Raw genomic sequence first — 15030 nt, 5'->3', positions numbered from 1 at the left:
GCATCAAGAAAATGCCAAAGCTTGTGGAGTTGAAATAAATGAGAAACTTGAATTCAAGGTGCACTTTAGTGAGATATTATTTATTGAACCACATAATGAATGGTATTAAGATGGGACCTTTCACCATAAGAGACAGAAAGCTAATGATGAAAAGATTCATTATATATATAGGAAGCAAATTTGAGCTCTGCTGCATTATATGGTCACCAGTCAGAGATGGAAAAAACAAGTTAGAGGGAATTCAGAAGCATTTTATAAGCAGAATTGATGACTTAGAGTGGATGAACCATCACAAGAGATTGATTGAATTCCCTCTGGACAGTCAAGAAAGTAAAGATACTAGGGTATCAACTCATGAAAGCAAATGGAAGGCTTTGAAAATTATGTTTTAGGTTTGAAAGCATATGTTCAAGACAGAAAAAGAATTTACAGATCTGGAATAATAACAAACATGGCAAAAAGTATAGAAGAATCCAGCAAAAAAATTTACAAAGATCCTTCACTGCAATACAAGAAGAAATAAGAAACATACATAGAACTGCTATGGAGATAATTCAAAGAAAACTGGTTATATGGTTGTTAGTCTCAGATAAACTTCAGGTTGACAGCCATGTGAAATGCATGACAGTGGAGAGAAGCTATTTTTTATCAAGCAAGACGCAATGAGGATTACACACTAGTCCTACCATTTTCATAAAATGTTGTTTCAGTTACTCATATGGAGGTTCTCCAAAAGACCTAGCTACTAACATGGCTACACATTCTGCATTTAAGCCATTGAGATCACAATGTAGGAATCCCCAGAAATAATGTGACATATTACATGACCTTGCACCACAGAATTGTAAATGCCATACGTGCTATTCTGTGTCATGAGTGCAAAAAAAGCCCATATCCCCTAATCCCAAATGCATGTATCTGCCAGGTGTTACTTGTCCTCTTTAGAGGTGTCTTGGGATCTTGTGGGCACACCATAGAGTTAGGACTTCCCAGATTCCTTTCTCTGTTCTTCTAAACTGTACCATATGCCATTTCTGAATCCTTAAATTTTTTTTGCACACAAATCTTTTCTCTTGAACTTCCCCATTACTTAACTAAGTGGAAAAGTCAGGTTAATACAACTTCCTTATCAAAATCTGTCTTTACTCATCAACAAAAAGTTAACTCATCTTTTTATATTGATAAGTCACATTGCTACCAAATAGTGGCAGGATTGTGAAGATGACATGCCTGCAATATTTCCAAAGACTTTTACTTCTTTTTCCCTTATGCAATGGAGTTATCATTGCCATCATCCAGTCATTAAGTACAAGACCATATTTCCAGTCTGCTATACACACTTACCACATCTTCAGTCTTTGCCTTCTCTCTTATCACTCCATCTGCATCACAGCTTTTCAGTATCTTAGATGGATATCTGTTCTCAGTTCCTTTGTAGTGATACCCTTATGTACTTGAATATGTGCTATATGTTCTCACTGAAAGACCAGAAGCTAGACAGAACTCCATGTCATTGTTTGATCATCCTTCAGAGGGCTTTGGAGGAATTCAGTACCTTGATAACACTTCCTGGTTGCCTGTCTTATGTACAGTTGTTTATCATTTAATCATTTACATGTATCTGTTTTGTTCATTTCTAAGCATATTGATATCAGATATTTTTGTTCTTAAAGGAGATCTGAAGCATAGAGGCTCATGGCTGCTGTGATTTTTTGCTTGAACAATATATGAAGCATCGAGCCTCATGGCTGCTAATTTGTCTTCCTCATTTGTTTAATTCCTTATATTTTGGAATAGATAAAGTACATTAAATTGAAGAGCTAGTTGTGGTGCTACATACATTGAGAAGACCTACCTTTGTAGGTTTTTTTGCCTTTCTTTCATGGTGTTGGGTGTAGTGATTGGAGATTGGGATTTAGGTCAGCCCACAATTAGCAGGTTGTTGGTGGCCAGCTACTTGAGGAGTAGGTTACAACCTGGATTTGGTATTGTGAGTTTTGTTAATGCTACCTTACCCCCTGACATTTCAGTGGTATGATTATACTGCTGATAAATTGTCCAAGTGTAAAAATGTTACTATTACTTCAAAGCTTCTATTTGACTTCATTTGTAAGCAAGCAGTTTTTCAGCCCATTTTCTTGAAAGAATATAGAAATTTTGGGCATTTGAATCATCTGTTTTTCAAAATGGCTCTAGGAAACTTGTTATTATGTTTATGCATGATTGAAATAAATTCATAGAATTTCACAGATAGAAGTAATTGATTATTGACAGTATCCTTTATCCTTTACAATTCACAGCCACCTTTTGATCCAATTGGCCCACCCCGATATTATGATGGGCCCCCATTACCAGAATACCCAGCATCACGATCTCGCTCTGAAAAGAGACCATCAGCAGATGTAAGTAAAGATTACGGTTAAGTACACCCTTTCCTCACTTTGCATGTGATTTAAGGAAAGGCTGTGCAAAGCAAACTCAGTTGTACTTAGTAAGAGTGGGTTACATTCCTGTTCCACCCCTTTTTCGACCCAATATTCACCTTCCTTTCTTACCTATACATACACAGAACCCATACATAATGCTGCACATAAAGTAAAAACATAAAATCTCATTTCGAAGTCTGTAACTTACTGCATGAGCCACAAGTGGCTGGAGGGCAGTTACATTCTGAAGTGATGGTAAGAGGAGGTAACAGTCTGATGATGCCACATTGTTTCATTCATACATACAGTAGTCATTTTTATTCTTATTCTTTTTAGAATTTAAGGTTATTATTCATCATAATACAGTCTTTGTTTGATTATCCATGGTTTTGTTTTTAGTTTTTCATAGTTACATATGTACTTGAGTTATAGATGATATTGTGTATGATTTAACCCCTGACTTTTGCCAGAAATCTTGATTTTCATATGTTTTGTGCAAAAGGCGACCCTTTGCCAACAAAATGGCATAAGTAACTACAGTACGCTAAGGATGATCAAAACTAATACCTGAACTATACAAACCAGTTACATAAATGAAGGTCAATGTGGATTTGTGCCAGGAAAAGTATACAAACGTAATTCTTAGCTCATTACAATGACATCTGTGGAAGTTATTGAGGTGGAAAAAGTGGATACTATTTTCCTTGAGTTTGGAAAACCATATGGTTAAATAAACTGCAGGATTTTGCTAAAAGAAGTCCCTAAAGAAAATTAAGGGTATGAGAAAGTTGAATTAACAGTTTTAACTAACAGAAAGTTCCGAGTGGTAGCAAAAGGAACCATGTCCTGTCTGGGGTACCACAGGGAATGATGTTAGCCTCAATAGATGTGGTAATGATATCAGACATCAATAGCAAAGTAAAGGAAAGCATAACATAGTAAGGAGCTTTGCTGACAATACCAAGGTGATCAGAATGATTGGATCAAAGATTGATCAGCTGGGTTTGTAAGAAGACATAGATGCAATATACAAATGCGCAGAAGTGAATTGAGTGGAATTTAATGAAGGTAAATTTAAGCAAGTAAGTTATGAGTCAAGGAAGGATTCATTAGTGATTCCACATATAAAGGCCCAGTAGGGAAAGTGATAGAAAGTGGGAGAGACATAAAAGATTTGGGTGTGGTGATTAATGAAAAACTAGATTTCAGAAAGCATTTTGAGAAGGTAACTCAAATCAAGCGATGTTTTGTATGTTTCTGAGAACTTTCTGTGCAAGAGAGAAAAACCTATTGATGGAAATGTTTAGTACATTCATAAGAAGCAAAATTGAATACTGCTGTGTTGTATGGTCACCAACTGTACAATAAGAAATAGATATTTTAGAGTTCAGAAGCACTCCACTGGCAAAATTGAAGGAATGTAGACTATGGATTACCATGAGTGTCTGAAAGAACTGGAATCATATACCCAAAAAAGAAGAGAAACATATATGGTAATCTGTGCAAGGCTACAAATTGAAGGCATAAAAGAAAATGTGTTGAACCTGAAAGCCTTTCAAGTGGGAAGGTACACAGTTGATAAGTCTTCAAGATTACCCTGGAACATGCCAAAAATAAATTGGACAAAAGTGTAAGACAGCCTAACAAGGATGCTAGGACAATCATTTTGTGTACTGCTAGGAAAGATGAAAAACATGTATGGAACCACAGAAACATTTAAAAGAAAAATTTATGTTTGATTGAAATCGGTACCAGATGAATGAAAAATCACTTGTATGGTAATGCAGGGGGCAGTTGAGAATAATTAGCCCTTTGCACTAGCCCTGACATTTTTGGTTGAATTCATCACAAGTAAGTAGTAAAACGGTTTGAAGAAAGGCTTGGAATTGCAGACATGGTAATGATAGTCACATAAAAGAGAATATTGTTTGAAGAGAAACTAATTTAGAGCAAGGATGAAAAAATCAAAGTAATCTGAGGTATGTAAATGACCCCTAAAAGAATGGCATATGCTGATAAACCAGTTCAACTTAACATTCACTATGAGAGAGTAGTGAAATAAATGAAATGTTTAACAGTTGTGATGTATGCACTAACAGAAATATACTTAATGGAAATGGTAATCAGATAACATGAAATAATGGAATTCTAGCACTTTCCAAAAAAGATGAAAGAAACTATTGCCATTCTTTTCATAGTGCTGCTCAGACAAAGCATTATAGTTTCCCATTTCTCTTCATAGCAGACATACTCAAAATAATATAAACAACACCAGTACACAAAGGAGAGACCAATTTGTTGTTGAAACAATACGGACTAGTGATGCTTACGTCACACATCATTTTAGTATTTGAAGAGTGATGTAAAGACATAATGAACCACCATAATTCAAACAGACTTATACTTGAAGGATAACACAGATTTATATTTGGTAAAAGAACACAGACACAACTGTTTTTTCAAAAAATAGATTTTCCTCAAAATTTCAGCATAGATGCTTTTACCTCTAGTGAATAAGAATTCGTGTATTTAGTCAAGTGATTTGCATATGAATATAATTAAGATTAATATCAAGTATGTAATTAAGGGCTTAATTTTACGAAATGCAGTCTTTTGAGTCAATATCCTTAATCACCTTATAGAATTGCACTTATACCCAGATTTTCATTAAAATCTGAAGTTATAGCCTTGGATTTTTCTTAATTTTTTTCAAAAAATAGATTTTCCTCAAAATTTCAAAATAGATGCTTTTACCTCTGCTGAATAAGAATCTGTGGTCAAAACCTTAAAATTCGTGCAATTAGTCAACTGATTAGCATATTAATATAATTATGATTAATATCAAGTATGTAATTAAGGGCTTAATTTTACGAAATGCAGTCTTTTGACTCGATATCCTTTATCACCATATAGAATTGCACTTATACCCAGATTTTCAATAAAATCTGAACAATTTTAAAATCTGAGCCAAATTTTATCCTTGGACTTTTTTTGATTTTTTTCAAGAATAGATTTTCCTCAATATTTCAACATAGATGCTTTTACCTCTGCTGAATAAGGATCTGTGGTCAAAACCTTAAAATTCGTGCAATTAGTCGACTGATTAGCATATTAATATAATTAAAATTAATATCAAGCATGTAATTAAGCGCTTAATTTTACGAAATGCAGTCTTTTGACTCGATATCGTTAATCACCATATAGAATTGCACTTATAATAACCCAGATTTTCATTAAAATCTGAACAAGTTGAAAATCAGCCAAATTTTATTTTTGGATTTTTCTTGATTTTTTTCAAAAAAATAGATTTTCCTCGAAATTTCAGCAAAGATGCTTTTACCTCTGCTGAATAAGAATCTGTGGTCAAAACCTTAAATTCGTGTATTTACTCGAGTGATTTGCGTATGAATGTAATTAGAATTAATATCAAGTATGTAATTAAGGGCTTAATTTTACGAAATGCAGTCTTTTGACTCAATATCCTTAATCACCATATAGAACTGCACTTATACCCAGATTCTCATTAAAATCTGAACAAGTTGAAAATCTGAGTCAAATTATATCCAAGCCTTGGATTTTTCTTGATTTTTTTCAAAAAATAGATTTTCCTCAAAATTTGAGCATAGATGCTTTTACCTCTCCTGAATAAGAATCTGTGGTGAAAACCTTAAAATTCGTGTATTTAGTTGAGTGATTTGCATATTAATATAATTATGATTAATATCAAGTATGTAATTAAGGGCTTAATTTTACGAAATGCAGTCTTTTGACTCAATATCCTTAATCACCATATAGAATTGAACTTATACCCAGATTTTCATTAAAATCTGAACAAGTTGAAAATCTGAGCCAAATTTTATCCAATTTTTTGGATTTTTCTTGATTTTTTCAAAAAATAGATTTTCCTCGAAATTTCAGTATAGATGCTTTTACCTCACGTGAATAAGAATCTGTGGTGAAAACCTTTAAATTCGTGTATTTAGTCGAGTGATTTGCATATTAATATAATTATAATTGATATCAATTATGTAATTAAGTGCTTAATTTTACGAAATGCAGTCTTTTGACTCAATATCCTTAATCACCATATAGAATTGAACTTATACCCAGATTTTCATTAAAATCTGAGCAAGTTGAATATCTGAGCCAAATTTTATCCAAGGCTATAGCCTTGGATTTTTCTTGATTTTTTTCAAAAAATAGATTTTTCTCAAAATTTCAACATAGATGCTTTTACCTCTGCTGAATAAGAATCTGTGGTCAAAACCTTAAAATTCTTCCAATTAGTCGACTGATTAGCATATGAACATAATTATAATTAATATCAAGTATGTAATTAAGCGCTTAATTTTACGAAATGGAGTCTTTTGACTCGATATCTTTAATCACCATATAGAAGTGCACATATACCCAGATCTTCATTACAATCTGAACAAGTTGAAAATCTGAGCCAAATTTTATCCAAGGCCTTAGATTTTTCTTGATTTTTTTTTTCAAAAAATAGATTTTCCTCAAAATTTCATCATACATGCTTGTACGTCTGCTAAACAAGAATCTTTGGTCAAAACCTTAAAATTCGTGTATTTAGTTGAGTGATTTGCATATTAATATAATTATAATTAACATCAAGTATGAAATTAAGGGCTTAATTTTACGAAATGGAGTCTTTTGAGTCAATATCCTTAATCACCATATAGAATTGCACTTATACCCAGATTTTCATTAAAATCTGAACAAGTTGAAAATCTGAGCTAAATTATATCCAAGGCTATATATATATAGCCTTGGATTTTTCTTGATTTTTTTTCAAAAAATAAATTATCCTCAAAATTTCAGCATAGATGCTTTTACCTCTCCTGAATAAGAATCTGTGGTGAAAACCTTAAAATTAGTGTATTTAGTCGAGTGATTTGCATACTGATATAATTATAATTAATATCAAGTATGTAATTAAGGGCTTAATTTTACGAAATGCAGTCTTTTGAGTCAATATCCTTAATCACTAATAGAATTGCACTTATACCCAGATTTTCATTAAAATCTGAACAAGTTGAAAATCTGAGCCAAATTTTATCCAAGGCTATAGCCTTGGATTTTTCTTGATTTTTTCAAAAAATAGATTTTTCTCAAAATATCAACATAGATGCTTTTACCTCTCCTGAATAAGAATCTGTGGTGAAAACCTTAAAATTAGTGTATTTAGTCGAGTGATTTGCATACTGATATAATTATAATTAATATCAAGTATGTAATTAAGGGCTTAATTTTACGAAATGCAGTCTTTTGAGTCAATATCCTTAATCACCAATAGAATTGCACTTATACCCAGATTTTCATTAAAATCTGAACAAGTTGAAAATCTGAGCCAAATTTTATCCAAGACCTTAGATTTTTCTTGATTTTTTTTTCAAAAAATAGATTTTCCTCAAAATTTCAGCATAGATGCTTGTACGTCTGCTAAACAAGAATCTTTGGTCAAAACCTTAAAATTCGTGTATTTAGTTGAGTGATTTGCATATTAATATAATTATAATTAACATCAAGTATGTAATTAAGGGCTTAATTTTACGAAATGGAGTCTTTTGAGTCAATATCCTTAATCACCATATAGAATTGCACTTATACCCAGATTTTCATTAAAATCTGAACAAGTTGAAAATCTGAGCTAAATTATATCCAAGGCTATATATATATAGCCTTGGATTTTTCTTGATTTTTTTCAAAAAATAAATTATCCTCAAAATTTCAGCATAGATGCTTTTACCTCTCCTGAATAAGAATCTGTGGTGAAAACCTTAAAATTAGTGTATTTAGTCGAGTGATTTGCATATTGATATAATTATAATTAATATCAAGTATGTAATTAAGGGCTTAATTTTACGAAATGCAGTCTTTTGAGTCAATATCCTTAATCACCAATAGAATTGCACTTATACCCAGATTTTCATTATAATCTGAACAAGTTGAAAGTCTGAGCCAAATTTTATCTTGATTTTTTTTTCAAAAAATAGATTTTCCTCAAAATTTCAACATAGATGCTTTTACCTCTGTTGAATAAGAATCTGTGGTCAAAACCTTAAAGTTCGTGCAGTTAGTCGACTGATTAGCATATTTATATAATCATAATATTAAGTATGTAATTAAGCGCTTAATTTTACGAAATGCAGTCTCTTGACTCGATATCCTTAATCACCATGTAGAATTGCACTTATACCCAGATTTTCATTAAAATCTGAACAAGTTGAAAATCTGAGCCAAATTTTATCCAAGCATATCCTTCGATTTTTCTTGATTTTTTTTTCAAAAAATAGATTTTCCTCAAAATTTCAACATAGATGCTTTTACCTCTGCTGAATAAGAATCTGTGGTGAAAACCTTAAAATTCGTGTATTTAGTCGAGTGATTTGCATATTGATATAATTAATATCAAGTATGTAATTAAGGGCTTAATTTTACGAAATGCAGTCTTTTGACTCAATATTCTTAATCACCATATAGAATTGCACTTATACCCAGATTTTCATTAAAATCTGAACAAGTTGAAAATCAGCCAAATTTTATTTTTGGATTTTTCTTGATTTTTTTCAAAAAAATAGATTTTCCTCGAAATTTCAGCAAAGATGCTTTTACCTCTGCTGAATAAGAATCTGTGGTCAAAACCTTAAATTCGTGTATTTACTCGAGTGATTTGCGTATGAATGTAATTAAAATTAATATCAAGTATGTAATTAAGGGCTTAATTTTACGAAATGCAGTCTTTTGACTCAATATCCTTAATCACCATATAGAACTGCACTTATACCCAGATTCTCATTAAAATCTGAACAAGATGAAAATCTGAGCCAAATTATATCCAAGCCTTGGATTTTTCTTGATTTTTTTCAAAAAATAGATTTTCCTCAAAATTTGAGCATAGATGCTTTTACCTCTCCTGAATAAGAATCTGTGGTGAAAACCTTAAAATTCGTGTATTTAGTTGAGTGATTTGCATATTAATATAATTATGATTAATATCAAGTATGTAATTAAGGGCTTAATTTTACGAAATGCAGTCTTTTGACTCAATATCCTTAATCACCATATAGAATTGAACTTATACCCAGATTTTCATTAAAATCTGAACAAGTTGAAAATCTGAGCCAAATTTTATCCAATTTTTTGGATTTTTCTTGATTTTTTCAAAAAATAGATTTTCCTCGAAATTTCAGTATAGATGCTTTTACCTCACGTGAATAAGAATCTGTGGTGAAAACCTTTAAATTCGTGTATTTAGTCGAGTGATTTGCATATTAATATAATTATAATTGATATCAATTATGTAATTAAGTGCTTAATTTTACGAAATGCAGTCTTTTGACTCAATATCCTTAATCACCATATAGAATTGAACTTATACCCAGATTTTCATTAAAATCTGAGCAAGTTGAAAATCTGAGCCAAATTTTATCCAAGGCTATAGCCTTGGATTTTTCTTGATTTTTTTCAAAAAATAGATTTTTCTCAAAATTTCAACATAGATGCTTTTACCTCTGCTGAATAAGAATCTGTGGTCAAAACCTTAAAATTCTTCCAATTAGTCGACTGATTAGCATATGAATATAATTATAATTAATATCAAGTATGTAATTAAGCGCTTAATTTTACGAAATGGAGTCTTTTGACTCGATATCTTTAATCACCATATAGAAGTGCACATATACCCAGATCTTCATTACAATCTGAACAAGTTGAAAATCTGAGCCAAATTTTATCCAAGGCCTTAGATTTTTCTTGATTTTTTTTTTCAAAAAATAGATTTTCCTCAAAATTTCATCATAGATGCTTGTACGTCTGCTAAACAAGAATCTTTGGTCAAAACCTTAAAATTCGTGTATTTAGTTGAGTGATTTGCATATTAATATAATTATAATTAACATCAAGTATGAAATTAAGGGCTTAATTTTACGAAATGGAGTCTTTTGAGTCAATATCCTTAATCACCATATAGAATTGCACTTATACCCAGATTTTCATTACAATCTGAACAAGTTGAAAATCTGAGCTAAATTATATCCAAGGCTATATATATATAGCCTTGGATTTTTCTTGATTTTTTTCAAAAAATAAATTATCCTCAAAATTTCAGCATAGATGCTTTTACCTCTCCTGAATAAGAATCTGTGGTGAAAACCTTAAAATTAGTGTATTTAGTCGAGTGATTTGCATACTGATATAATTATAATTAATATCAAGTATGTAATTAAGGGCTTAATTTTACGAAATGCAGTCTTTTGACTCAATATCCTTAATCACCAATAGAATTGCACTTATACCCAGATTTTCATTAAAATCTGAACAAGTTGAAAATCTGAGCCAAATTTTATCCAAGGCTATAGCCTTGGATTTTTCTTGATTTTTTTTCAAAAAATAGATTTTTCTCAAAATTTCAACATAGATGCTTTTACCTCTGCTGAATAAGAATCTGTGGTCAAAACCTTAAAATTCTTCCAATTAGTCGACTGATTAGCATATGAATATAATTATAATTAATATCAAGTATGTAATTAAGCGCTTAATTTTACGAAATGGAGTCTTTTGAATCGATATCTTTAATCACCATATAGAAGTGCACATATACCCAGATCTTCATTACAATCTGAACAAGTTGAAAATCTGAGCCAAATATTATCCAAGACCTTAGATTTTTCTTGATTTTTTTTTCAAAAAATAGATTTTCCTCAAAATTTCAGCATAGATGCTTGTACGTCTGCTAAACAAGAATCTTTGGTCAAAACCTTAAAATTCGTGTATTTAGTTGAGTGATTTGCATATTAATATAATTATAATTAACATCAAGTATGTAATTAAGGGCTTAATTTTACGAAATGGAGTCTTTTGAGTCAATATCCTTAATCACCATATAGAATTGCACTTATACCCAGATTTTCATTAAAATCTGAACAAGTTGAAAATCTGAGCTAAATTATATCCAAGGCTATATATATATAGCCTTGGATTTTTCTTGATTTTTTTCAAAAAATAAATTATCCTCAAAATTTCAGCATAGATGCTTTTACCTCTCCTGAATAAGAATCTGTGGTGAAAACCTTAAAATTAGTGTATTTAGTCGAGTGATTTGCATATTGATATAATTATAATTAATATCAAGTATGTAATTAAGGGCTTAATTTTACGAAATGCAGTCTTTTGAGTCAATATCCTTAATCACCAATAGAATTGCACTTATACCCAGATTTTCATTATAATCTGAACAAGTTGAAAGTCTGAGCCAAATTTTATCTTGATTTTTTTTTCAAAAAATAGATTTTCCTCAAAATTTCAACATAGATGCTTTCACCTCTGCTGAATAAGAATCTGTGGTCAAAACCTTAAAATTCTTCCAATTAATCGACTGATTAGCATAATATAATTATAATTAATATCAAGTATGTAATTAAGCGCTTAATTTTACGAAATGAAGTCTTTTGACTCGATATCTTTAATCACCATATAGAATTGCACATATACCCAGATTTTCATTAAAATCTAAACAAGTTGAAAATCTGAGCCAAATTTTATCCAAGGCTTGGATTTTTCTAGATTTTTTTTCAAAAAATAGATTTTCCTCAAAATTTCAACATAGATGCTTTTGCCTCTGCTGAATAAGAGTCTGTGGTCAAAACCCTAAAATTCGTGCAATTAGTCGACTGATTAGCATATTTATATAATATTAATCAATATTAAGTATGTAATTAAGCGCTTTATTTTACGAAATGCAGTCTTTTGACTTGATATCCTTAATCACCATATAGAATTGAACTTATACCCAGATTTTCATTAAAATCTAAACAAGTTGAAAATCTGAGCCAAATTTTATCCAAGGCCTTAGATTTTTCTTGATTTTTTTTCAAAAAATATATTTTCCTCAAAATTTCAGCATACATGCTTTTACGTCTGCTCAACAAGAATCTGTGGTCAAAACCTTAAAATTCGTGTATTTAGTTGAGTGATTTGCATATTAATATAATTATAATATCAAGTATGTAATTAAGGACTTAATTTTACGAAATGCACTCTTTTGAGTCAATATCCTTAATCACCATATAGAATTGCACTTATACCCAGATTTTCATTAAAATCTGAACAAGTTGAAAATCTGAGCGAAAACTTTATCCAAGGCTTGGATTTTTCTAGATTTTTTTTTTTCAAAAAATAGATTTTCCTCGAAATTTCAACATAGATGCTTTTGCCTCTGCTGAATAAGAGTGTGGTTAAAACCCTAAAATTCGTGCAATTAGTCGACTGATTAGCATATTTATATAATAATCAATATTAAGTATGTAATTAAGCGCTTAATTTTACGAAATGCAGTCTTTTGACTTGATATCCTTAATCAGAATTGCACTTATACCCAGATTTTCATTAAAATCTGAACAAGTTGAAAATCTGAGCCAAATTTAGTCTTAGATTTTTCTAAATTTTTTCAAGAAAATTTTCCTCAAAATTTTAGCATAGATGCTTTTACCTCTCCTGAACAAGAATCTGTGGTGAAAACCTTATAATTAGTGTATTTAGTCGAGTGATTTGCATATTAATGTAATTATGATTATATCAAGTATGTAATTAAGAGCTGAATTTTACGAAATGCAGTCTTTTGACTTGATATCCTTAATCACCGTATAGAATTGCACTTATACCCAGATTTTCATTAAAATCTGAACAAGTTGAAAAATGAGCCAAATTTGGATTTTTCTTGATTTTTTTTTCAAAAAATAGATTATCCACAAAATTTCAGCATAGATGCTTTTACCTCTCCTGAATAAGAATCTGTGGTGAAAACCTTAAAATTCGTGTATTTAGTCGAGTGATTTGCATATTAATATAATTATGATTAATATCAAGTATGTAATTAAGGGCTTAATTTTACGAAATGCAGTGTTTTGAGTCAATATCCTTAATCACCATATAGAATTGCACTAGTACGCAGATTTTCATTAAAATCTGAACAAGTTGAAAATCTGAGCCAAATTTTATCTTGATTACTTTTCAAGAAATAGATTTTCCTCAAAATTTCAACATAGATGCTTTTACCTCTCCTGAATAAGAGTCTGTTGTCAAAAACTTAAAATTCGTGCAATTAGTTGACTGATTAGCATATTAATATAATAATTAATATCAAGTATGTAATTAAGCGCTTAATTTTACGAAATGGAGTCTTTTGACTCGATATCTTTCATCATCATATAGAATTGCACTTATACCCAGATTTTCATTGAAATCTGAAGAATTTGATAATCTGAGCCAAATTTTATCCAAGGCCTTAGATTTTTCTTGATTTTTTTTTTCAAAAAATAGATTTTCCTCAGAATTTCAGCATAGATCCTTTTACGGCTGCTCAAGAAGAATCTATGGTCAAAACCTTCAAATTCGTGTATTTAGTTGAGTGATTTGCATATTAATATATTTATAATTAATATCAAGTATGTAATTAAGCGTTTAATTTTACGAAATGGAGTCTTTTGACTCAATATCCTTAATCACCATATAGAATTGCACTTATACCCAGATTTTCAGTAAAATCTGAACAAGTTGAAAATCTGAGCCAAATTATATCCAAGGCCTTGGATTTTTCTTGATTTTTTTTCAAAAAATAGATTTTCCTCAAAATATCAACATAGATGCTTTTACCTCTACTGAATAAGAATCTGTGATCAAAACCTTACAATTCGTGATATTAGTCGACTGATTAGCATATTAATTATAATTAATATCAAGTATGTAATTAAGGGCTTCATTTTACGAAATGCAGTTTTTTGACTTGATATCGTTACTCACCATATAGAATTGCACTTATACCCAGATTTTCATTAAAATCTGAACAAGTTGAAAATCTGAGCCAAAGTTTATCCCAGGCTATACCCTTGGATTTTTCTTGATTTTTTTCAAAAAATACATTTTCCTCAAAATTTGAGCATAGATGCTTTTACCTCTCCTGAATAAGAATCTGTGGTGAAAACCTTAAAATTCGTGTATTTAGTTGAGTGATTTGCATATTGATATAATTATAATTAATATCAAGTATGTAATGGCTTAATTTTACGAAATAGAGTCTTTTGACTCAATATCCTTAAACACCATATAGGATTGCACTTATACCCAGATTTTCATTAAAATATGAAGTTGAAAATCTGAGCCAAATGTTATCTTGATTTTTTTTTTCAATAAATAGAAATTCCTCAAAATTTTAGCATAGATGCTTTTACCTCTCCTAAATAAGAATCTGTGGTGAAAACCTTAAAATGCGTGTATTTAGTCGAGTGATTTGCATATTAATATAATTATGATTATCAATTATGTAATTAAGTGCTTAATTTTATAAAATGCAGTCTTTTGACTCGATATCCTTAATCACCATATAGAATTGCATGTATACCCAGATTGTCATTAAAATCTTAACAACTTGAAAATCTGAGCCAAATTTTATTTTTCTTGATTTTTCTTGATTTTTTTCAAAAAATAGATTTCCCTCAAAATTTCAGCATAGATGCTTTTACCTCTCCTGAATAAGAATCTGTGGTGAAAACCTTAAAATTCGTGCCTTTCGTCGAGTGATTTGCATATTAAT

At 30.5% G+C, this 15030-nt stretch overlaps 1 protein-coding gene across 13 annotated transcripts in view; it reads left to right on the top strand.

Annotated features, from left to right (window-relative positions):
- Ythdc1 (YTH domain containing 1) overlaps positions 1–15030 on the top strand; it is a 141367-nt gene that overhangs the window by 95793 nt on the left and 30544 nt on the right. For 10 of the 13 annotated variants that reach the window (XM_071668504.1, XM_071668500.1, XM_071668505.1 and 7 more), the window contains exon 13: positions 2301–2402. The exons of the other annotated variants lie outside the window; for them this stretch is intronic. In XM_071668504.1, the coding sequence (XP_071524605.1) occupies positions 2301–2402 (102 nt within the window). The remainder of the gene's footprint in view (positions 1–2300; positions 2403–15030) is intronic. 13 annotated transcript variants of the gene reach the window in all.

The sequence above is a fragment of the Panulirus ornatus genome, chromosome 13 (assembly GCF_036320965.1).
Source record: "Panulirus ornatus isolate Po-2019 chromosome 13, ASM3632096v1, whole genome shotgun sequence".
NCBI classification, from domain to species: Eukaryota; Metazoa; Arthropoda; class Malacostraca; order Decapoda; family Palinuridae; genus Panulirus; species Panulirus ornatus.
The sequence above is the reverse complement of the archived record's forward strand: the minus strand, read 5'-3'. Positions and strand labels throughout refer to the sequence as shown.